Source organism: Salmo trutta, chromosome 16, assembly GCF_901001165.1.
Source record: "Salmo trutta chromosome 16, fSalTru1.1, whole genome shotgun sequence".
NCBI lineage: Eukaryota > Metazoa > Chordata > Actinopteri > Salmoniformes > Salmonidae > Salmo > Salmo trutta.
In genome coordinates this window covers 19,735,133-19,760,745 of record NC_042972.1, presented here as the reverse complement: position 1 = coordinate 19,760,745, position 25,613 = coordinate 19,735,133, and the positions used below count along the sequence as shown (strand labels likewise).

Below are 25,613 nucleotides of genomic sequence, written 5' to 3'. Positions count from 1 at the left end.
CTCTGGCATGGATCCAAGTGTGTTTATGTATTTGTTGTTCAATCATGTAAAAAGTAATTCTGGAATTAAACCAAAGTCTGAGAACCAATTTTTGTTTAAAGTTGTGCGTTTTCATTTGGTCTCTGCTCTAGTATGTGATATGGATACACAGATGCAGTAAATGGAACTACTGTATATTAGTCTGTGCAATATCTGTGTTGAATGAATGAATTCAGGGGGGTTAAAGCCCGAGGCTGAACTTACATCATTTAGAATGGTGAATGCTTCGGTAAGAGCATCACCCAGCAGACCAATCCCTTTGGCAAACAGCTTGTCCAGATGTTCTCTAAAATGCTAACAGGAAAGAGGTAAACATACAGTATGATTTGAGTGATAATCAAACAAATTCCCTCTGATATGATCTACATACAATTATGTGTGTTTTTGAGTGAGGAACTTACAGCTTTATTGTTTCTGTCTGCTCGTACCAGTGTACCGTTCAGACAAGGCTCCACATAGTGAATCTCTTGATTGTACTGTGAACAAACATATGGAGAGGGTTAGCTTTGAGGGGAACATCACGATAAGAGTACAGACACACACACATTCTAGACATACCTATTCATTTTCTAGACATGGTTTTAGATATGAGGTAGGATCATCATAAACACAGTATAGAAAAACTAGCAGCAGAAACCCCAAATAAACTCAGATAAACAGAGAAGCTAAAAATGCTAAGGGTGATACATTAAGCAGACCCCCCCCTCCCCCAACACACACAACCCCACTCCAACACACACACACAGAGATCAGTTCAATCAGACTGACAGCGATGATGTTGAAGAAGTCGTCGTCTCCCAGTGTGTCCAGTATAGAGGAGACCGTCTGTCTGGCGATGGTCAGTCTCAGGCCCTTCATACTGCCACTCACGTCCACTAGAATCACCACGTCTTTAGGAGACGTCGCTGCCTGGATGTACCTGACCATGGAGGTATGACACAAGTACACACACACTAACCAGAACGTCAGTTCTATCTATCCAATGGGGGTATATAGTGTGGCATAACAACACAAAACATGTTGCCCAACCTTGGACTGCAATGCAGCAAACACTGACTGGAATCATTGCAGAGCTAAAGCAACACACTAACAAAATACACGACAGGGATCAAGATTTTGCCATAATGTACGCTGCACAAACAAGTAAAGCATGATATTGTAGGCTACACGGGAAGAGGAAAATCAGTTTCCTCATTGGCTAACACTGACCTATTGTAAAAAAGCATACCATTTCCTGTTCCTGCAGTCAAAGGCGATGACCCCGTGTTCGTCTGGATGCCATTTGACCCCTGGAACCATGAGGAGAAAGACACTTAGCTACACAGAGCATTACGCTACAGAGTCATACAGAGTTAAGGACATTCCAGAGCCAGACTACAAAATGTCTTTAGAAATGGGGGTTCAATGCGCAGGTCTGTCTTTCCTTGCTATGTGTATCTCAATAGAAATTGAGAGGAGAGTGGAGTCTAATGATGCCACATCCGTGAAGGGCACAGTGCTACGTTATATGTCCTACACACTAACAATACACTCGTCTCATTGGAACTAATGCATAACATTATCCACACACAGTCAGGCAGGGCACATTGGTGGTGGGTGACTTTAAATTATATGACTGCAATGAAGGGCTTTATATATGAAATAACACTTTCTGTATCACCTGTAATTTCCCATACATGTATCTGTGGTGTTATAGTACTGCAGTCAGCACGGTTACCATCTGACGGTCACTGTCGGTGCTCTAATGTACCCTTAGCTCTGCCTTCGCTCTGGACTGTGTTGCAGTGTGCTGCTGCAGGAGCTGGACTCACAGTTGCAGCTCACATTCTGATTCATTTGTCATATGCATCCTATCTGATGGTCTGTAAAATTACAACATTAGCAAAATCACCCTTTGAGTGATTCCATTTCATTTTCCCCCATTTCGTACAGTGACGTTTTGTATGTTTTGCCCCTCCCCCACTCTCCCCCACACAAGCACGCACACACACACACACACACACACACACACACACACACACACACACACACACACACACACACACACACACACACACACACACAACTCACCGGGATACTGCCTAAAGAAGCCCTTAGCACTGCCAAAGTACTGCCATATCAGGGACGGATCTTTTTCAAAGTTATCCACAAACACTTTATTCAAGGCCTCTGACCAATACACCCCATTCACTATGGCAGGATCTGAGAGAGAGAGAGAGAGAGAGAGACTGTTAGTTTTTTGTTTATTTCACTTGCTTTGACAATGTAAACATATGTTTCCCATGCCAATAAAGCCCCTTAAATTGAATTGAATTGAGAGAGAGAGAAATAGAGAGGACATTGCTTTGGCAATGTTAACATATGTTTCCCATGCCAATAAAGCTCACTGAATTGAATTGAATAGAGGGGGAGGAGGGAGGGGAGCGAGACAGAGAGAGGGGAGGAGAGAAACAGATAAGGAGGGGGGGAAGAGAGAGAACGTGTGAGAGAGAACACCAAATTTAGATTCTGCACGCGGAATTCTGCAAAAAATATCCTCCGTGTACAACGTAAAACACCAAATAATGCATGCAGAGCATTTAGTCCAATACCTGGTAATTATCAAAATCCAGAAAAGAGCCTTTAAATTCTACAACCACCTAAAAGGAAGCGATTCCCAAACCCTCCACAACAAAGCCATCACCTACAGAGAGATGAACCTGGAGAAGTCCCCTAAGCAAGCTGGTCCTGGGGCTCTGTTCACAAACACAAACACACCCCACAGAGCCCCAGGACATCAACACAATTAGACCCAACCAAATCATGAAAAAACAAAAAGATAAATTCTTTCTAATGTGTCAAGTAATTACAACAACAAAAAACAGAGCAAACTAGAATGCTACTTGGCCCTAAACAGAGAGTAAACAGTGGCAGAATACCTGACCACTAAGACTGAACCAAACTTAAGGAAATCTTTGACTATGTACAGACTCAGTGAGCATAGCCTTGCTATTGACAAAGGCCGCCGAAGGCAGACCTGGCTCTCAAGAGAAGACAGGCTTTTTTGTTTTGCAACTTTTGTTAGTGTACTGTTCATTGTTAATTGTTTTGTTTATTTCACAATAAAGCCCCTTAAATTAAAATTGAAATTGAGAGACCCTCTGTAGAAAGGGTTCTATCTGGAACCAAAAAGGGTTCCTAAGGGGTTCTTTGGGCTGTCCCCATAGGAAAACCCTTTTTGGTTCCAGATAGAACCCTTTCTACAGAGGGTTCTACATGGAACCCAAAAGTGTTCTACCTGCAATTAAAAAGGGTTCTTCAAAGGATTCCCATATGGGGACAGCAGAAGAACCCTTTAAGGTCCTAGATAACACAATTTTTTCTAAGAGTGTAATAACAAAGGCAATAATGGTCATAATCTCCATTAACACTGAACACAGGAGTGCTGGACCATTGACCTTTGGCCTTTATTGACCCCTCTGGTGGAGGGACAAACAGTGTGACTAAATAATGCCCTCCCATCCTTCTGCTGCATGGTCTCCACACACACGCGTACGCGCACACACACACACTGAGGCTCTCAGATAGCCGCCCATTGTGCAGAGAACAGAGGGGGGGTGCGGGGCACTGAGGAGGCCATTATAGACAGACAAAAGAGACCCAGGGCTACACAGAGACAGGTGACACACTGAGCTATAAAACAAATAACAGCTGAACATTAAGTCACTGCAAGAGACACAACCCCATCCCTTCTTTTCTCCTCACTCACTCCATTGTCTTTGAAAGGCCTGTAGTGTGACTGCACTCTCTATCTTTGGGCCATTATGCATCCCTTCTCTATCTCCACCCCCCTTCCACCCTCTACCTCCGCCCTCTACCACCTCCCTCTACCTCCCCCTCTACCCCCTCCCTCTACCTCCGCCCTCTACCCCCTCCCTCTACCTCCGCCCTCTACCCCCTCCCTCTACCTCCGCCCTACCCCCTCCCAATACCCCCTCCCTCTACCTCCACCCTCTACCCACGCCCTATACCTCCGCCCTCTACCCCCGCCCCTCTACCTCCGCCCTCTACCCCCTCCCCCTACCTCCGCCCTCTACCCCCTCCCTCTACCTCCGCCCTCTACCCCCTCCCACTACCCCCTCCCTCTACCCCTGCCCTCTACCTCCTCCCTCTACCTCTGCCCTCTACCCCCGCCCTCTACCCCCTCCCTCTACTCCGCCCTCTACCCCTCCCTCTACCTCCGCCCTCTACCTCCTCCCTCTACCTCCGCCCTCTACCCCATCCCTCTACCCCCTCCCTCTACCTCCGCCCTAACCTCCCTCTACCCGCCCTCTACCCCCGCCCTCACCTCGCCTCTACCCTCCCTCACCTCTGCCTTCTACCCCGCCCTCTAACCTCCGCCCTCTACCCCCTCCCTCTACCCCTCCCTCTACCGCCTCCCTCTACCTCCGCCCTCTACCTCCGCCCTCTACCCCTCCCTCTAGCCCCGCCCTCTACCCCCGCCCTCTACCTCCGCCCTCTACCTCCGCCCTCTACCCCTCCCTCTACCCCTCCCTCTACCTCCGCCCTCTACCTCCGCCCTCTACCCCCTCCCTCTACCCCCTCCCTCTACCTCCGCCCTCTACCCCCTCTCCCTCTACCTTCCGCCCTCTACCCCGGCCCTCTCCTCCCGCCCTCTACCCCCTTCCCTCTACCTCCGCCCTCTACCCCCGCCCTCTACCTCCGCCCTCCTCCCCCCTCCCTCTACCTCCGCCCTCTACCCCTCCCCTACCCCTCCCTCTACCCGCCCTCTACCTCCTCCCTCTACCTCCGCCCTCTACCCCCGCCCCTCTACCTCCGCCCTCTACCCCCTCCCTCTACCTCCGCCCTCTACCCCCTCCCTCTACCTCCGCCCTCTACCCCCTCCCTCTACCCCCTCCCTCTACCTCCGCCCTCTACCTCCTCCCTCTACCTCCTCCCTCTACCTCCGCCCTCTACCTCCGCCCTCTACCCCCTCCCTCTACCCCCTCCCTCTACCTCCGCCCTCTACCCCCTCCCTCTACCTCCGCCCTCTACCCCCGCCCTCTACCTCCGCCCTCTACCCCCTCCCTCTACCTCCGCCTTCTACCCCCGCCCTCTACCTCCGCCCTCTACCCCCTCCCTCTACCCCCTCCCTCTACCGCCTCCCTCTACCTCCGCCCTCTACCTCCGCCCTCTACCCCCTCCCTCTACCCCCGCCCTCTACCCCCTCCCTCTACCTCCGCCCTCTACCCCCGCCCTCTACCCCCGCCCTCTACCCCCTCCCTCTACCTCCGCCCTCTACCCCCGCCCTCTACCTCCGCCCTCTACCCCCGCCCTCTACCTCCGCCCGCTACCCCCTCCCTCTACCTCCGCCCTCTACCCCTTCCCTCTACCTCCGCCCTCTACCCCCTCCCACTACCCCCTCCCTCTACCCCCGCCCTCTACCTCCTCCCTCTACCTCCGCCCTCTACCCCCGCCCTCTACCTCCGCCCTCTACCCCCTCCCTCTACCTCCGCCCTCTACCCCTCCCTCTACCTCCGCCCTCTACCCCCTCCCTCTACCCCCTCCCTCTACCTCCGCCCTCTACCTCCTCCCTCTACCTCCGCCCTCTACCTCCGCCCTCTACCCCCTCCCTCTACCCCCTCCCTCTACCTCCGCCCTCTACCCCCGCCCTCTACCTCCGCCCTCTACCCCCTCCCTCTACCTCCGCCCTCTACCCCCGCCCTCTACCTCCGCCCTCTACCCCCTCCCTCTACCTCCGCCCTCTACCCCCGCCCTCTACCTCCGCCCTCTACCCCCTCCCTCTACCCCCTCCCTCTACCGCCTCCCTCTACCTCCCGCCCTCTACCTCCGCCCTCTACCCCCTCCCTCTACCTCCGCCCTCTACCCCCGCCCTCTACCCCCGCCCTCTACCTCCGCCCTCTACCCCCTCCCTCTACCTCCTCCCTCTACCTCCGCCCTCTACCCCCTCCCTCTACCCCCTCCCTCTACCTCCGCCCTCTACCTCCGCCCTCTACCCCCTCCCTCTACCTCCGCCCCTCTACCTCCGCCCTCTACCCCCTCCCTCTACCCCCTCCCACTACCTCCGCCCTCTACCTCCGCCCTCTACCCCCTCCCTCTACCCCCTCCCTCTACCTCCGCCCTCTACCCCCTCCCTCTACCTCCTCCCTCTACCCCCGCCCTCTACAAGTAATATTTTACTGGGTGACTTTCACTTTTACTTGACTGATTTTTTATTAAGGTATCTAAAGTCAAGTATGACAATTGGATACTTTTTCCACCACTGCAAAAAGATGGTGCGTTTCACTTTTGGAAATTCAATGATTTTCTTGAATTGACATGAAATGTACCCCAAATCTGCTTCTCACACAATTCAATAGATTTTTATTGTCCCGGAAGGACAATTTAGTTGTCGCCATGAACTCTTATGACACCTCACGTGGGGCAGCTCCTACTTTTCCATGTCCATATCTGCACACATATACACCCACTTTAACTATTATGCACTATATTGACAGTGGCCTCTGAGTGTCCCTACCTTTGTTATACATGTTGGTGGGCACCTGCACCACACTGAGGCTGAGGTTGACTGACAGGTTGTTGAAGTGTTCATTGGGTTCGAGGACAAACTCTCCTCCCAGCTCCACGTTGTTGCCCTCCTCATCCACATTGTTAATCAGCACGGCATTGAAGTACTCATACTGGGGAACAGACACGGTACACATAGAGTTAACAGAGTTAACATCCACATTGTTAATCAGCACCGCGTTGAAGTACTCATACTGGGGAACAGACACGGTACACATAGAGTTAACAGAGTTAACATCCACATTGTTAATCAGCACCGCGTTGAAGTACTCATACTGGGGAACAGACACGGTACACATAGAGTTAACAGAGTTAACATCCACATTGTTAATCAGCACCGCGTTGAAGTACTCATACTGGGGAACAGACACGGTACACATAGAGTTAACAGAGTTAACATCCACATTGTTAATCAGCACCGCATTGAAGTACTCATACTGGGGAACAGACACGGTACACATAGAGTTAACAGAGTTAACATCCACATTGTTAATCAGCACCGCGTTGAAGTACTCATACTGGGGAACAGACACGGTACACATAGAGTTAACAGAGTTAACATCCACATTGTTAATCAGCACCGCATTGAAGTACTCATACTGGGGAACAGACACGGTACACATAGAGTTAACAGAGTTAACATCCACATTGTTAATCAGCACCGCGTTGAAGTACTCATACTGGGGAACAGACACGGTACACATAGAGTTAACAGAGTTAACATCCACATTGTTAATCAGCACCGCATTGAAGTACTCATACTGGGGAACAGACACGGTACACATAGAGTTAACAGAGTTAACATCCACATTGTTAATCAGCACCGCGTTGAAGTACTCATACTGGGGAACAGACACGGTACACATAGAGTTAACAGAGTTAACATCCACATTGTTAATCAGCACTGTGTTGAAGTACTCATACTGATGCGGAAAACAACAGAGAGTTAACATCCACATTGTTAATCAGCACTGTGTTGAAGTACTCATACTGATGCGGAAAACAACAGAGTTAACATCCAACTCCACCATCAGTTTCAATAGCCTCGTGGCTATCAAGTGGTACTGTATTTGTCTTGACCACCCAGACCCTGATGAGAAAAAAACAAAGTGTTACATAAAGGGATATCCTTATTAATGAGGTCAAAATACATTACAACTGCACTTAGACACCATATTTATACAGTAACTATTTTTTATTTATTTAACTAGGCAAGTCAGTTGAGAACAAATTCTTATTTACAATGACAGCCTACCCTGGCCAAACCTGGGCCAATTATGCGCCGCCTTATGGGACTCCCAATTACGGCCAGATGTGATACAGCCTGGATTTGAACCAGGGACTGTAGTGACACCTCTTACACTGAGATGCAGTGCCTTAGACCGCTGAACCAGGGTGACTCTAGTGACACCTCTTGCACGGAGATGAGGTGCCTTAGACCGCTGCGCCACTCGGAACTAGAGTCAAGCAAACATTTTTAAAATGAAGTGGAGGTTACAGCGCAGCAGTCTAGCAGTGGAGGTGAGCTGTGCTGCTCAGCTCTCTGTCTGGACGATGGGTTTAATTAAGAGAACAATCAGACTTCTCTGAAGTGTAACTCTGCTTTGTGATTGGCCTGTTCTTCACAGTGGTGAACCCCTGGACCAGCTTAGAGGAGAGACTCTTTCATTCTGTCTAAGCAGCCTGGCTCTGGACTGACTGGCCCTGTTTGCCAGTGAAGGGCTTGGGGAGAAGCAGGGAGGGAGGGAGAGGAGTAGGGGGGGGGGGGGTGTGATGGACTCTGTGGCGTACTTGGGGGAGGCCACATGGGCATCACCATAAAGCAGGGCCTGACAGCTCATACCACGCGTGGGCGCCCCTCTGACGGGCCGAGGAAGGTAGGAGGGGAGGAAGGAGGGTGGAGAGGAAGGTGCATGCTCAGCAGAAGAGAGGACTGTAGAGAGAGAGGCCAGTTAACCATCAGCAGGGTTATTACGGTAGTGTAGAGCAGGCCAGGCCAGACAGGGGACACTGCGGCTCCACGGCCGAGGTGCTCCATTGGTTCTTACTGTAGGTTACTGTACACACTGCTGCAGCGAGACGGGGCCTACCGTACCAGGGCTGGCTGAATAGGTAGTTGCTTGTGGGTCTAATACCCTCAACCATGAATGTTTCACAATGTCCTTGCAAGCACGGTTCCATGCAGCAACTATGGGATGGATGCATAACAAGGTCAGGAAGACTACAGTTTGGCATGGCTTGGCTTGTTTCAGTAGTGTGAAATGGGTATAACTGATTTAAACCCAGGCTGATTCAGCTTGCTACGTAAAGCTTATTAAAGAGCAGTGTGCAGGTTTCTTCTTTTTTCTCATGTTATTCAGTTGTTACAATGCACCTGCAACAAAGATAGCTCAGATGTGCAAGTGCCTTTTGAAATTTGAACTGCAATGGGTCTTACTGGACCTCTTTGGAGGTCAATGTATCACCTATGACAGAGTAGTCCAGCCCAATTTCTCCATACTGACCCTTTGATCCTCAGACTGACATTCAGGCAGCCAGAATGACTCTTTGTAGACATCACTGAGACTACTCTGCATAGTAACATACTTAACACAAACGTTGAACAAATACTGGTGGTAAAAAAAGAACGCACAGAAAGCTGTTGAGAGCTACTGTAGATTAATTTACACTACTTATACAGGCACATGCTATAATATTATTTTCCAGTTATAAGTCATTTGACTTCAATTTGATTCTCTTTAGGTATTTTTTTTATGTTGAAACCAACATAAAACTATATACAATTTATCGAGTGGAAATTAAAAATGACGAAAATTCGGCTACTTTAGAGTTCTACCTGAGGATATCAGATCATTTTATAACATCAAACTCTGACGCATCATTTAATAACAGCTTGCCGTTTTGACACCATGCATTTTTCACGCACCATTTCCCGGGCCAAGACTTCGACGTGATACGGTGGGTTCTCTCTTATCTAGTCTCTGTCTCATTTTAAGACGGTGCTGTGTTTTACATTAACCAGTGTCGGGCTATACAGGGTTCAAGGGCGTGCAGGTGATGTGTGTGACAGCGTGGTATACCGCAAGGTGAACTCTCTCTGTTTCCGCTCATATACTATCGATAACAGATCCCGCAAAATATGCTCAAATAATAATGTATTTTCACTGTCGTATTGTAGTTTATTGTATAATCGATGGGTCTCCGCAATTGAAGTTTTCTTGTTAAAGAGGAGAACCGTGTTTTGTAAGCAGCAGAATAGTTTACTATTTAAAAGACTGGCTACATTTGCCGATAAGCATAGCCTATATCAGAGTCCCTTTTTGCACGTCATAGTGACAACATTGAGCATCGAAGAAAAAAATCTGGTACACTGTAGAATTTTTGTATTAAAGATGAGCAATTCTGAAAATATTTTAACAGTTTTCTAGAGAGACGGGGGGCTGCGAAGTAGGCCTACCCTACATTTTTACAATAAAGAATAGGCGTTAGGATTTTACAATGAAAATGCGGGCATTAAGTTTTAGCAAGTTCACTGTAAAATAACTAGTCTGAATAGAGCCTAAAGGAAAGAACGAAATATTATGTTTTTATCGATGCACATTATTCGGCTTAGGCTACTGTATAGCTATTAAAAATGGATGAATTTGGTCACCATTTTAAATAATAGTAAATAATTATTCTCTAAAATAGTAACCCTGTTATGTATGTACTAAAATATCTAACAATCACAGTAATAGCCTTCAAAACTGTGAAAATGATTTATAAAGCTTATTATGCATGTTTAGCATATAGTGTAAACGTGTAGGCCTATACTGTAAATGTGTAGCTTACAGTAGATCTAAATATAACACTCCCAAAAACAGGAAACCATTTGCTCAATGACAATATGCTCTTAAATCATACAACAATACAATAATGTGTTGTGGGATACATAATGGCATTGTTATAAAGAAGATGAATATCACCAGAGAAATGAACATACATAATCATCTGGTCACATTGACTCTGTAGTTGATTGTTAAATTGGCCAGGTTGCAATTGTAAATGAGAACTTGTTCTCAACTTGCCTACCTGGTTAAATAAAGGTGAAATAAAAAAAAAAAAAAAAAATAAGTGCAGAGTAATGAAGGATAACAACATTGAAATATTGAGACCGAAATTCTGTCCTATAATGGTAATAATGACCTTATCCACCTTCTTCCAATGTGTTAATATAATCACCAGAGAAACCTGCAAACTATGGGGTGATCACAATGTATTCATATGATGTAAGTGCAGCTATTAACTGGGTGGCGACAAGTGATTTGTTGCCCGAGTGAGTTTCCAATCTCCAGGAAGAAAAGTGGAACAATGCACTGTGCATAAGAGTTCCATTTATCTTTGTCTACTGGAAAGAGGGAGGGAGAAATGGAGAGAGAGAGAAAGAAAGAAAGAAAGCAGGAGAGAGGAATAGAGAAAGAGAGAGAAAAGGAGGAAAAGAGGGAGAGAGAGAAAAAAATGAGGGAGGGAGGGAGGAAGGAAGAGAGAGGGAAAAAGAGAGAGAAGGAATGAAAGAAGGAAGGAGGGAGGGGAGAGGGTCCTGTACATTCTCAGTGTGACAGAATTACTGCAATTCCACTGTATAGGAAGAGGAGGCTCACTGCACCAAAGAAAAGGAAAAAGAATCCAGCAATAACAGCTGTATAATGTCCTTTAAAGACTGAGCACAGTGGCTGTGCGCTGGGCTGGGTTGTAACACACACAGGCATGGGAACAACACCTGAACACCCACCGCAGCACACAGTGGGAATATTAGATTCTCTTATATTTTATAAAGTATGAGGATGGAGGAATTTTTCATGTATGAAGTTGAAATAAAACAAAGACAAAGCTGATTGTTGTTGCATGACATTGTATTACTCTTCATATCAGTGTACTATTTATAGCACTATGCTTGGTGATGTGTTAGAAGATAACACCAGCATTCCTTGGGTGCGAGATTGCATTCAGGAAAAGAAAAAGTACCTCATTATTGTTAATGGTGCAGATATGTAATGGTATAAGTGCATTGTAATATAATCTGATTCCAGTGTGGTTGTCAGTGGGCGCTGACCATGGTGCTGAATTTACACTTGGATCGTGTTCTTTGCAATGGCAGTTTACTGAAATTGAAGCCACTCCCTCTTCAACAGTGTCAGGTTCACAGGCTACTTGTGAATGATGCTTACGCTTTAAAACAATCAGTGTGAGTTACCAGCCGCAGCATGGTATGGCGTTCTATACAGCGTTGCTTATTAAAGAGGCATTATGTATCACCACTGTGACAGGGTATTAACATGAAGGACACTGCCAATGCCAACAGCCACTATACTGTCCGTAATCCCTTCTATCACCTTGTCATAGACTACCCCTTCTATCACCTTGTCATAGACTACCCCTTCTATCACCTTGTCATAGACTACCCCTTCTATCACCTTGTTATAGACTACCCCTTCTATCACCTTGTCATAGACTACCCCTTCTATCACCTTGTCATAGACTACCCCTTCTATCACCTTGTTATAGACTACCCCTTCTATCACCTTGTTATAGACTACCCCTTCTATCACCTTGTTATAGACTACCCCTTCTATCACCTTGTCATAGACTACCCCTTCTATCACCTTGTCATAGACTACCCCTTCTATCACCTTGTCATAGACTACCCCTTCTATCACCTTGTCATAGACTACCCCTTCTATCACCTTGTCATAGACACCCCTTCTATCACCTGTCATAGACTACCCCTTCTATCACCTTGTCATAGACTACCCCTTCTATCACCTGTCACCCCTTGTCCATAGACTACCCCTTCTATCACCTTGTCATAGACTACCCCTTCTATCACCTTGTCATAGACTACCCCTTCTATCACCTTGTCATAGACTACCCCTTCTATCACCTTGTCATAGACTACCCCTTCTATCACCTTGTCATAGACTACCCCTTCTATCACCTTGTTATAGACTACCCCTTCATCACCTTGTCATAGACTACCCCCTTCTATCACCTTGTCATAGACTACCCCTTCTATCACCTTGTCATAGACTACCCTTCTATCACCTTGTCAGAGACTACCCCCCTTCTATCACCTTGTTCATAGACTACCCCTTCTATCACCTTGTCATAGACTACCCCTTCCTATCACCCTTGTCATAGACTACCCCTTCTATCACCTTGTCATAGACTACCCCTTCTATCACCTTGTCATAGACTACCCCTTCTATCACCTTGTCATAGACTACCCCTTCTATCACCTTGTCATAGACTACCCCTTCTATCACCTTGTCATAGACTACCCCTTCTATCACCTTGTCATAGACTACACCTTCCTATCCACCTTGTCATAGGACTACCCCTTCTATCACCTGTCATAGGACACCCCTTCTATCACCTTGTCATAGACTACCCTTCTATCACCTTGTTATAGACTACCCCTTTCCATCACCGTTGTCATATGACTACCCCTTCTATCACCTTTGCTATAGACTACCCCTTCTATCACCTTGTCATAGACACCCCTTCTATCACCTTGTCATAGACTACCCCCTTCTATCACCTTGTCATAGACTACCCCTTCTATCTACCTTGTATAGACTACCCCTTCTATCACCTTGTCATAGACTACCCCTCTATCACCTTGTTCATAGACTACCCCTTCTATCACCTTGTCATAGACTACCCCTTCTATCACCTTGTCATAGACTACCCCTTCTATCACCTTGTCATAGACTACCCCTTCTATCACCTTGTTATAGACTACCCCTTCTATCACCTTGTCATAGACTACCCCTTCTATCACCTTGTCATAGACTACCCCTTCTATCACCTTGTCATAGACTACCCCTTCTATCACCTTGTCATAGACTACCCCTTCTATCACCTTGTTATAGACTACCCCTTCTATCACCTTGTCATAGACTACCCCTTCTATCACCTTGTCATAGACTACCCCTTCTATCACCTTGTCATAGACTACCCCTTCTATCACCTTGTCATAGACTACCCCTTCTATCACCTTGTTCATAGACTACCCCTTCTATCACCTTGTCATAGACCTACCCCTTCTATCCACCTTGTCATAGACTACCCCTTCTATCACCTTGTCATAGACTACCCCTTCTATCACCTTGTCATAGACTACCCCTTCTATCACCTTGTCATAGACTACCCCTTCTATCACCTTGTCATAGACTACCCCTTCTATCACCTTGTCATAGACTACCCCTTCTATCACCTTGTCATAGACTACCCCTTCTATCACCTTGTCATAGACTACCCCTTCTATCACCTTGTCATAGACTACCCCTTCTATCACCTTGTCTATAGACTACCCCTTCTATCACCTTGTCATAGACCTACCCCTTCTATCACCTTGTCATAGACTACCCCTTCTATCACCTTGTCATAGACTACCCCTTCTATCACCTGTCATAGACTATCCCCTGTCTAGACACCCCTTCTATCCCTGTTATAGACTTACCCCTTCTATCACCTTGTCATAGACTACCCCTTCTATCACCTTGTCATAGACTACCCCTTCTATCACCTTGTCATAGACTACCCCTTCTATCACCTTGTCATAGACCTACCCCTTCTATCACCTTGTCATAGACTACCCTTCTATCACCTTGTCATAGACTACCCCTTCTATCACCTTGTCATAGACTACCCCTTCTATCACCTTGTCATAGCCTACCCCTTCTATCACCTGTCATAGACTACCCCTTCTATCACCTTGTCATAGACTACCCCTTCTATCACCTTGTTATAGACTACCCCTTCTATCACCTTGTCATAGACTACCCCTTCTATCACCTTGTCATAGACTACCCCTTCTATCACCTTGTCATAGACTACCCCTTCTATCACCTTGTCATAGACTTACCCCCCTTCTAATCACCTTGTCATAGACTACCCCTTCTATCACCTTGTCATAGACCTACCCCTTCTATCACCTTGTCATAGGACTACCCCTTCTATTCACCTTGTCATAGACTACCCCTTCTATCACCTTGTTATAGACTACCCCTTCTATCACCTTGTCATAGACTACCCCTTCTATCCACCTTGTCATAGACTACCCCTTCTATCACCTTGTCATAGACTACCCCTTCTATACCTTGTCATAGACTACCCCTTCTATCACCTTGTCATAGACTACCCCTTCTATCACCTTGTTATAGACCTACCCCCTTCTATCACATTGTCATAGACTACCCCTTCTATCACCTCGTCATAGACTAACCCTTCTATCACCTGTATAGACTACCCCTTCTATCACCTTGTCATAGACTACCCCTTCTATCACTTGTCATAGACTACCCCTTCTATCACCTTGTTATAGGACTACCCCTTCTATCACCTTGTCATAGACTACCCCTTCTATCACCCTTGTCATAGACTACCCCTTCTATCACCTTGTCATAGACTACCCCTTCTATCACCTTGTCATAGACTACCCCTTCTATCACCTTGTTCATAGACTACCCCTTCTATCACCTGTGTCATAGACTACCCCTTCTATCACCTTGTCATATAGACTACACCTTCTATCACCTTGTCATAGACTACCCCTTCTATCACCTTGTCATAGACTACCCTTCTATCACCTTGTCATAGACTACCCCTTCTATCACCTTGTATAGACTACCCCTTCTATCACCTTGTCTATAGGACTACCCCTTCTATCACCTTGTCATAGACTACCCCTTCTATCACCTTGTCATAGACTACCCCTTCTATCACCTTGTCATAGGACTACCCCTTCTATCACCTTGTCATAGACTACCCCTTCTATCACCTTGTCATAGACCTTCTCTCACCTTGTTCATAGACTACCCCTTCTATCACCTTGTCATAGGACTACCCCTTCTATCACCTTGTCATAGACTACCCCTTCTATCACCTTGGTCATTAGACTACCCCTTCTATCCCCTTGTCATAGACTACCCCTTCTATCACCTTGTCATAGACTACCCCCTTCTACACCTTGTTATAGACTACCCCTTCTATCACCTTGTCATAGACTACCCCTTCTATCACCTTGTTATAGACTACCCCTTCTATCACCTTGTCATAGACTACCCCTTCTATCACCTTGTCATAGACTACCCCTTCTATCACCTTGTTATAGACTACCCCTTCTATCACCTTGTCATAGACTACCCCTTCTATCACCTTGTCATAGACTACCCCTTCTATCACCTTGTCATAGACTACCCCTTCTATCACCTTGTCATAGACTACCCCTTCTATCACCTTGTTATAGACTACCCCTTATTTTATATCTATCACTTTCTCTTCTGGATATTATGCTACTTACTGTCTCTGTCTTCTACACACCATCTTATCTTGCCCCCCCGTCCCTCCCCCGCCCCTCCCCCGCCCCTCTCACCTGCAGCTCCGGGTTTTCCTCGTGCTGTAGATGTGCCTCTTCTGCTGCCTCTACCAGCCTCTGAAGGGGGGGAGAAAGGGGAGGGGATATGGGGGGGAGGGGGACATAAGGGGGGGATGAGATAGGGAGGGGGAAGGACAGAGGGGAAGCGTCAACACACCAGCTCAACTCCAACCCATCCCCCATGATCAAGGGTGTTTTAAGACCTGACACAATGTCAGAGCATCTCAGTGGCTCCTATAGTTCCAGCTAGCCTGCTGCAGGGAGGCAGTCAATCTGCTGTAACAGAGAACCAGAGACATGAGGGCTGAGGAATGGCCCTGCCTGCCTACCTGCATAGCTGTGTGGAGCACAGAGACATGAGCTTGCTCTACTCCTGGTGCTCTGGCCACAGAACAGCCCAAGCCAAGTAATGTAAATGGTAGCTGGGATGGACAGAATGTCTAGTCAAGGACCTTTGACATCTTACAGTATTCAATCAATGTTTCCACACTTAAATGATATTTCCCAAAACGAATAATGATAGAGTTATACATCAACTGTTAAAGGATTTTATGTTATTTAGTATTTAGCACTAAGCACTGTGCTCAGCCTATCAATTACCTGCCTCCAACAAAGGATGCTCTTGCCTCTGAAAACAACATGAAAATCATACCAATAGGCATACAACAATTAATGTGGTAAAAATGTCTCATCACATAGGTTACTGTAGGCCTATAGTTCTGCCTAGCAAGGCCACGCACAGAAATATGCGAGTGCAGTGAGTGAAATGATTGATTAGCTTGGCCCAGTGTAGAACTGTAACCCACCACACGCAATAACCTATACAATATTCCCGTCTGAAATGTGCTTGCCTGCGTGTTGTGGAAGAAATGCCGCCTTAACACCTAGGCTTCTTCAGTCATCATCACCATTCTGGAACAGGTAATTAATAACTGTCGAGCATGTCAAAAAATAGCTGCAACTCAAACAGCAAACGCTTGTGTGAGAGTTAAACTTAATTTATGTTCATACGTTTGGCGTTTCAGTCTTAGATGCTGTCGTTAACAATAGACATAGGCTATTGTAACAAGGAGGCGCTCAAAGGCTTTTTCTCTAGGGCTATTTCTTTTTTTGGGGGGGGGGGGGGGCAAATCACAAGAAGCCAACATTTGCTGGGAAGGTATTTCAAACCATGTCAAATAAGTATTATTAACGAAAGTGAATTTCAAAACAGGTAGCCATACCACTCTAAAAATATTCAAAGCTCAGAAGGACTAGATCAATATCATAAACACGAATTAGGCTACATTGTAATTGTTTTATATTCATTTTCATTTCCAATAGGCCTACCCCACGGCACTGGTAGCCTATAGCCTGTCATTTCCAATAGGCCTACCCCACGGCACTGGTAGCCTATAGCCTAATGTCATTTCCAATAGGCCTACCCCACGGCACTGGTAGCCTATAGCCTAATGTCATTTCCAATAGGCCTACCCCACGGCACTGGTAGCCTATAGCCTAATGTCATTTCCAATAGGCCTACCCCACGGCACTGGTAGCCTATAGCCTAATGTCATTTCCAATAGGCCTACCCCACGGCACTGGTAGCCTATAGCCTAATGTCATTTCCAATAGGCCTACCCCACGGCACTGGTAGCCTATAGCCTAATGTCATTGGTGACCATCGGAATTTCGTTAATTGGATATGACAATTTAATTGTTGCCAATTGAGAGATATCAGTTATTTCCTTCAGGCTAAGCAATAACAAAAGAAGTCAACGAATGTGATTTTTATCATTTGCATCTGACGAAATCGACCTCGGCAATGCTGTGCTTTCAAATCATTTTAGTTTGTTCACATCGAAACCATTTTTCCAATTTGCAGCACTGTGATAATATACATTAAAATACTGCCTAATAAATAGAGAATGATAAAAGCAAATGGGCCCACACTGTAGAATTACAACCACGCAGGTAATACCGTACAGCGCAGTGAGATCTGGCGGTGTGAGATAAACGCTATCATCTCACACCAGCTTAACTATTAAAATAGGCTACTTGCACCTCTCCTCTCAGGCCAAATACATATGTCCAACGGCTATATTTGTATCATGAGAATGCCGTCACAGGAGAGGGATTGTATTAAATAGCATACCACTGCTGGATAAAATGCGACAATGCCCACCAAGCAGAAAGCTTGAGGAATAAAATCGAAATATACATTTTTAACCGTTGAAATATATGGCCACCAGCTTACAATTGGTTATAACAGCTTCATTCATGGTCATGGATAGGCCTAATTAAAATGCTAAAGATACTCCTAAATGTGATAATACTAATTATAATACTACATATAGATATTTTGTTGATCATTTTTAGATATTTAAAGTGTCCTCTTGTCAGCAGTCTAAATGAGGCCTACTTCCAGAAATCATAGCCTAATGAAGGGAAGATAAAAGGAAAGATACGGCGATATATGTACCCGAATGGCCTCCTTTTTCTTCCGGAACATCTCCTCCATCTTCTTCGATAGATTTTTGACCACTTTCATGCCATCAATTTCTTCCACTCGGACAGACTTTTCCAATTCTTTATATTTCTGTAAATGGAAGAGAAAATACGTTTTAACTCTCTAATAGTTTGATACTGAATTAATCATCAGCTGGTGTTTGAGAAATTCAGAGTGAGTGTGTCACAGAGGATCACATGAACACTTCGAATACACATCTCATGTCAATGGGTTTTATTGGGTGGGTTAAGTCAATGAGCTCTGTGTTTTAGTAACAGAGAAGGTGAACCTTTGTTATATCTGTTAATTCCACACACACACACACACACACAGAAAAATCCCTTAGCTTTCATAGCCCTGCACCTCTGGAACCAGCAGAGTCCAGTGTAACACTCCCTCCCATGTATCTGAGAAGGGCTGACAACCCTCAGATGATTGGCTGATAAAACGTATCCTGTTTTATTATATGATTGATAGGCTTTATCTTGGCTGACAAGCTGTGGCTCTGGCTCTGATTGGCTGCTGGGTGGGCTGTGGGCGGGCCTGGAAGTGAATGCCACGCACGGTTGGAGGGTAATTGAAATGCAGTCAAAGCATGGGAGAAAGATAATAACGTGTCAGGCATGGGCGCTTCTGGATAATGAACTACACTTCACATAATGCTGAGCCTGCAGGATACACTGCACCTGCACTGACAGAACAAAGCCCAACAGAACACACAAAGAGAATAGAACATAACATACACAACAACAAAAAACACACAGTCACACAAAATAATAATCCGAATATAACCTGCCTGTCTCTCACGTCCCTCACACACACACACACACACACACACACACACACACACGCACACATACACACATGCGCACACGCACGCAGACACACACTGGGGTTCGTAATTATTTACACCCTTGATAAAGATGAGCAAAAATGACTGTATAAAATAAATAATTAAAATACTGAGCAATGTATGCTAAATAAATGTATGCTAAATAAATGTATGCTAAAAAATAGGGAAATTATATTATTTCATACTAATACAATTGCTCAGAGAGAGTTTTGGTTTAACAAATAATAATTGTTTTTCTCAAAAGGTATGGGTGAAAAAGTATTGACAGCCCTGTTTTAAATACTTTTCAATACCTCACCTTGAGGATAAAGGCACCAACAGACAGCATGCGGTGACCGGGGTGGCCCATTCATTTCCGATGAAGCCGAGGGGGGGTGAAATTCTTCCCAGACGGAGGGGTCGGCGGTGTTCGTGCCTGTGGAAGCCGTTAAACCGAGCCGTATAAAATATCATTCTGCTCTATTTTTCAAGCGGCGCTGTAGTTGTTGACCAATCATAGTTGAAAACGTGGCCTACGTGGTGGTACTTCAGCAAGAATGTCCAATTTGCCCACTCTAGCTAGCTGGCTAACACCATCAGTTTACAGAGTCACGTCTAACAATTAAAAATAATTGTTTTCTAATCGATTTTTTGATAAATAATTTATGTTGCATGTAAATACATGTTTATGCATGCATATGGTGTGAAAGTGATAATTTTTTTTGCATGTCAATAATGTTTGTTTATTTTGTTGCTATGGTCACTGGCAGTTGGCACCGTCCTGTGTGAGAGAATGGTGCTGGAGGGATGGTGCTATTTTGTGTATTTATTTGTGCTGATCTTAACTTGTTTCGTACATCATTTTTCCGCCATCGTTTCCTATGACGAAAAGAGCTTCTGGAAATCAGAACAGCTATCACTAACCTTGATTTGGACGAGGACTTCTACTTCAATTAGTCAGAGGCGAAAGACATTGATTATCCTGGACCAGGTCCAAATCCCCGAAGGAGGAGGAGACGGCGCTATAGAGGCTGGCGTGTGGGATACCTGACGAGACTACTCGGAGAGTTGATTTGTGGATTTTGATGCATGCTTGGGGTTATTGTCTTGGTGGAAGATCCACTTGCAGCCAAGTTTCAACCTCCTGACAGAGGCAACCAGCGTTTTGGCCACTGGGTAAAGTTCATGATGCTGTTGACCTTAACCGGATCCCCTTGGACCAGTGGAAGCAAAGTAACCCCATAACATCAAAGATCCAGCACCATATTTTACAGTAGGTATGGGGTTCTTTTCTGCCTATCCATTCTCATTTCGACACTAAACCCACCACTGGTGTGTGTGGCCAAAGACCTCTGTTTTCATGTCATCCAACTGATAGAAATGTCTGGAGTTTGCTAAATGGCATTTGCACTTGGATTGGAACCGGTGCCTTGGTCAGTTGACATGAAAACAGAGCTCTCTGGCCACGCACACCAGTGGTGGGTTTAGTGTCGAAATGAGAATGTATGAGCAGAACACACACATACATACACAAATCCCAGAACATGGGGTGAAATTAGACCCAGGGAAAGGAAGAGTGTGGGCCGGCAGTGGCTCGGAACAGTTCATTTCACGCCTGTCCTCCCCTCCTCCCCCGCCCCCCTCCCCCGCCCCCACCCCTCCCCAGTCATCAGGGAGAGGTTAAACCCCATCCATCAACAGAACTGATGATGTTTATTGATTAAGGTAATGACTGATGTGTAGATGAGGCCTGACCGAACCCAAGCCTGAGGAGGAGTCACATACAGCCTCCTGTCTGTATCCGTACTGCTGTTCTGTTGCCCATACAGCAGCTCAGCTCTGTGTGGAAATCTACTAATTTCCCATAATAAAGCACCTAATGATCATCCTTAATGATCAGCCCTAAAACCATCCAGCCGTGCCTCTCTCTCCACCTCGCCTCACTGGCCCCTCAGAGTGGGAGAGGCCTGCTGATTGGATGAAAGGTGTCCTACACCAGTCATGCATCTGTGAACGGGAACATGAGGAAAGTGCTTACATACACAGAAAGAAAAACAACTGCTGGGGACATTTTACCTCTGAGTGTTCTGTTCTCACACAAGATCAGCTGGGGACGTCAGACAGTCAAAAGGTAGGCAGACACTCCCATCCAACACATAAACGCAAGCACACACACACTACCCGTATACTGCTACAGTGTTGGATGTTAGAGTATTGCAGCAGCAGCCTGGTGCTGAGCTAAGCTCCACATTATCATCAGATGAGAGGCTGATGAACAGAGCTAAATGGGGATATGTATCTCCTCATCACCAGTGACTTCACACTCAATCACATTACACAACAGACCACTTACTGTATGAATGGAACATATCAGGGTCCTATTCACTACAAACCAAACGGACTGAAACAGGGAGGGACTACCCGAACTTGTCCAAATAAGAAACTCTCATTTTCATAGCAAAATGTTTTTTGTTGCAAAATGTTTTGCTACAGTTTATCACGGTGTGCACTAATGAATATGACCCATGTTTTCCTCTATCTGTGGTCATCGACAATCTCCGGTTTTCAATCAAACTCATTTCAAACTGCTGCAAGTCTGGAATAATATATATATATTTTAAAATGCAGTGTTTAATTAAAGCTCAATTGAAGGAAAATTATCATAAAATCTGTTGGAATAAAATGACTGTCTACATTCAGGTGTAAGCACATAGGGCCATATGGCCAAGTTTTCATTCAATCCGTCTGCTTAACTCAGACTTTCCCATAAAGTACGCACATTAGTGCTCAGTTCTAATGCTGTGTGTTCACTACAGTAGAAATAGTGCTTGAACTTCAAAATGCCCATATTGCCAAGATAACACAAACTCTGTACTTTTACAGTACTCCAGCCAGTGCTCTGGGTCCAGCATTTGGTTTAGATTTTCTACTTATTCCCTTTTGATTCTGCGAATCTTCCAACCAGGATTTCTGGAAAACCTGGGAATTTTTGGAAAGGTTCCACATTTTGCAACCCTATCCAACATAGAGTTGGATGAAAGGTGCTGTAGTGTTCAAACCATAACCTCTGTACACACTCGGGAGCACATGTCTGCTGCCAAGTGGTCATTTACTTTCACTTAGGGGCTTTTTTCTGCAAATCCATCTCTTTCTCTCTCTCTTCTCCCCACTCTCTCTCTGCACCCCACCCATTGCCTCCAGCCCATCCCAACCCATCACAGCCCATCCCAACCCATCACAGCCCATCCCAACCCATCACAGCCCATCCCAACCCATCACAGCCCATCCCAGCCCATCACAGCCCATCCCAACCCATCACAGCCCATCCCAGCCCATCACAGCCCATCCCAACCCATCACAGCCCATCCCAACCCATCACAGCCCATCCCAACCCATCACAGCCCATCCCAACCCATCACAGCCCATCCCAGCCCATCACAGCCCATCCCAACCCATCACAGCCCATCACACTCAACACACTCTTATTCAATTTGTCTCCTTGTCACATTTATATCCTGGGGTTGAAACTCTTTACTCCAGAGAGTGAACTGGAGATGAGATGAGAGAAGAAACAGTGCTGTGGTTAATGGGCTGTGTCCAGTACACCCCCCCCCCCCCCCCACACACACACGAAGAGATGGGCCTCTGATCCACACACCTGAGTCCTTTCATACACAACACATCAGTATTCAGCTGGGACACAGAAATGTGTCAGCAGCCATTAGATGAAAATGCAGTATTACAGCGTACAGTGTATGTGTGTCTGTGTGTGCGTGTATAGGAATGAGATTAAGATTGAGGAAAGAAACAGATACCTTCTGCAGCAGCTGGGATCCAGAGTATTTTGCAGAAATTGATTTAATTTCTCCACCAAACGCTGAGGCCCATAACTTCACCCTGGAAACCAACAGAACATTTCTATATTGTTATTATACCAGTTCAGGTGAACAAAGGATATTCTGTGACATTACACACACATTTCAATAATGTACACCTGAGATAACGAGAATACAAAAACGGCACCAGAAATGTCAAAATCTCAAAAAATGAAATTATAGATCCATGGAAATCTAGAAGTTGTTTGTGTGTTATATGGCTGGTGTGAGTATAAACTATTTTCTTGAAGATACTACTGTTCTTAAAAAAACACAAGACCCTCATATAAGAAATAAATTGTTTTGAGATGTGTTGAATTTGTGTCCATCAACAATATGTCAAATACACTAGACCTACATTGTAGATAAGTGATATCATTCAATGTAGCGGTTTATTAATGTTTCTTTGGTGTTTATGATGTGTTATAAATGGATAGTTTATGATGCTAAAGTTGATGCAAACTTTTGCCTAAAGTCTTCCTTAAACTGTACATTGTAGACTGTGGTGTCTCTATGCAGACACTCTGGGTTAACATCGACTAATGAACATGCTTTAATGTAATGTTTTGTATAGTAGTTATTTAGGACATATCTGTATTTTGATTAAAAGAAGGACAACAATCAGTTTAAAATAAAGACATCTGTACATTTAAATAGTGTGTCCATGTCATATATGATGATATATAATTCATTTGTTGTTCTTACGCTGTTATTATGCCAGATATTATCTATCTATAGCAGCAACAGACTTGGGGTTAGGGTAAAGAAGTCTATTTTTGGTAATTATTTGTTAGACACCAACACTAATAAATAAATAACAACAATTAATTATTATTAGTATTATGCAGTTGTTGTTACATTGTAATTACATGCTGATGTTTTCAGCTTGTTTATCATTTTTACTATAACAAATCTACTGCTTACACACTTCAGGAAATCTAACTGAAAAACTCAACAACATGTGGTGTAACTATTGAGTAACTAAAATGTTAAGATATGACACCCTCCACTCACACTGAGAGAGGAATCCCTTGCTGGGACCCTATCACGTCCACCACTGCCGTGCCCAGTATAATCCAGAACAGAAGGAAGCTGGCGCAGCACACGTGCGAAACGAGGATCTTCCAATTCCACAGCATCTTCACGAGCATTCCCGACCACGGATCCTGGTACAATGGCTAGTACCTCTCTAGTCCCGAAAACGCACTCAGCGCGAAAAGCGGCAGCCCCTGTTACCGGCACATATTTATCAGTGCCTCCCTCGCGCCATCCAAGGGGGCAGTTGTCACTCCTGAAGGGACCCGCGTGCTGAAAGAGAGCGTTGACCTATGAACATAGACACAAACCGCTCACCACCAGAGGGCAGAGAGAGAGAGAGAGATAATGCATGCAGAGTAGAATTAGGCCGATACCCGCTAATGATCTAAATCCAAAAAAAGAGCTGTTACATTCTACAACCACCTAAAAGGAAGCGATTCCCAAACCCTCCATAACAAAGCCATCACCTACAGAGAGATGAACCTGGAGAAGAGCCCCCTAAGCAAGCTGGTCCTGGGGCTCTGTTCACAAACACAAACACACCCCACAGAGCCCCAGGACATCAACACAATTAGACCCAACAGTTATTGTGTATGTGAATAACTCACATTGGAGAGTTAGGTAAAATACAAGCATAATCCTTTACTCAGGTATAACATGTTACAGGTTACCACATTCTAATCAGACATTCATAATGCACCTGTTTATATATCCTAGATTGGTGCCCCACTAGTGTCATCTCTGGGTTGGCATTATGCCCTTTATCTTAACATCTTCCTTTTCATATATAATTAGCTCGATCACTTCATACCATTTTAATACCAGAGTGAAAATATCTATGTACATTATATTTTTTTTTAAATATTTTGAATTTTTTATAAAATAAGAAATGTCATTGTCCACCTCTTAAGGGACATAGTCCCCATAACATGTTAGCCCATGTCCTAGTGTGGCACACTGGTAGCATATTGGGTACCTCTGGGACGTTGGGCACCTCTGGGACGTTGGGCACCTCTGGGACGTTGGGCACCTCTGGGACGTTGGGCACCTCTGGGACGTTGGGCACCTCTGGGACGTTGGGCACCTCTGGGACGTTGTGCACCTCTGGGACGTTGGGCACCTCTGGGACGTTGGGCACCTCTGAGACGTTGGGTACATCTGGGACGTTGGGCACCTCTGGGACGTTGGGCACATCTGGGACGTTGGGCACCTCTGGGACGTTGGGCACCTCTGGATTATCACCTCCGTGATAATGTCCCTACCATGAAGGTATTGATCAAAACAGTCACAGGCAAACACTATGGCTAGGCACTCCTTTTCAATTTGGGCATATCCTTGCTCCATGGCTGTCAGTGT

The 25,613-nt window shown here is 45.5% G+C and overlaps 1 protein-coding gene across 1 annotated transcript in view; it reads right to left on the bottom strand.

Annotated features, from left to right (window-relative positions):
* The window catches only part of LOC115150245 (voltage-dependent calcium channel subunit alpha-2/delta-3-like), a 92,404-nt gene extending 67,939 nt beyond the window's left edge, over positions 1-24,465 (bottom strand). The window contains exons 1-10 of the mRNA XM_029693330.1: positions 24,234-24,465; positions 23,160-23,241; positions 18,486-18,602; positions 16,022-16,081; positions 6,557-6,719; positions 2,110-2,241; positions 1,268-1,328; positions 808-958; positions 441-515; positions 244-333 (exon numbers count right to left, since the gene is read on the bottom strand). Coding sequence (XP_029549190.1) covers positions 244-333; positions 441-515; positions 808-958; positions 1,268-1,328; positions 2,110-2,241; positions 6,557-6,719; positions 16,022-16,081; positions 18,486-18,602; positions 23,160-23,241; positions 24,234-24,370 — 1,068 coding nt within the window. The 5' untranslated portion in view covers positions 24,371-24,465. The remainder of the gene's footprint in view (positions 1-243; positions 334-440; positions 516-807; positions 959-1,267; positions 1,329-2,109; positions 2,242-6,556; positions 6,720-16,021; positions 16,082-18,485; positions 18,603-23,159; positions 23,242-24,233) is intronic.
* Between the last annotated feature and the right edge of the window lie 1,148 nt (positions 24,466-25,613).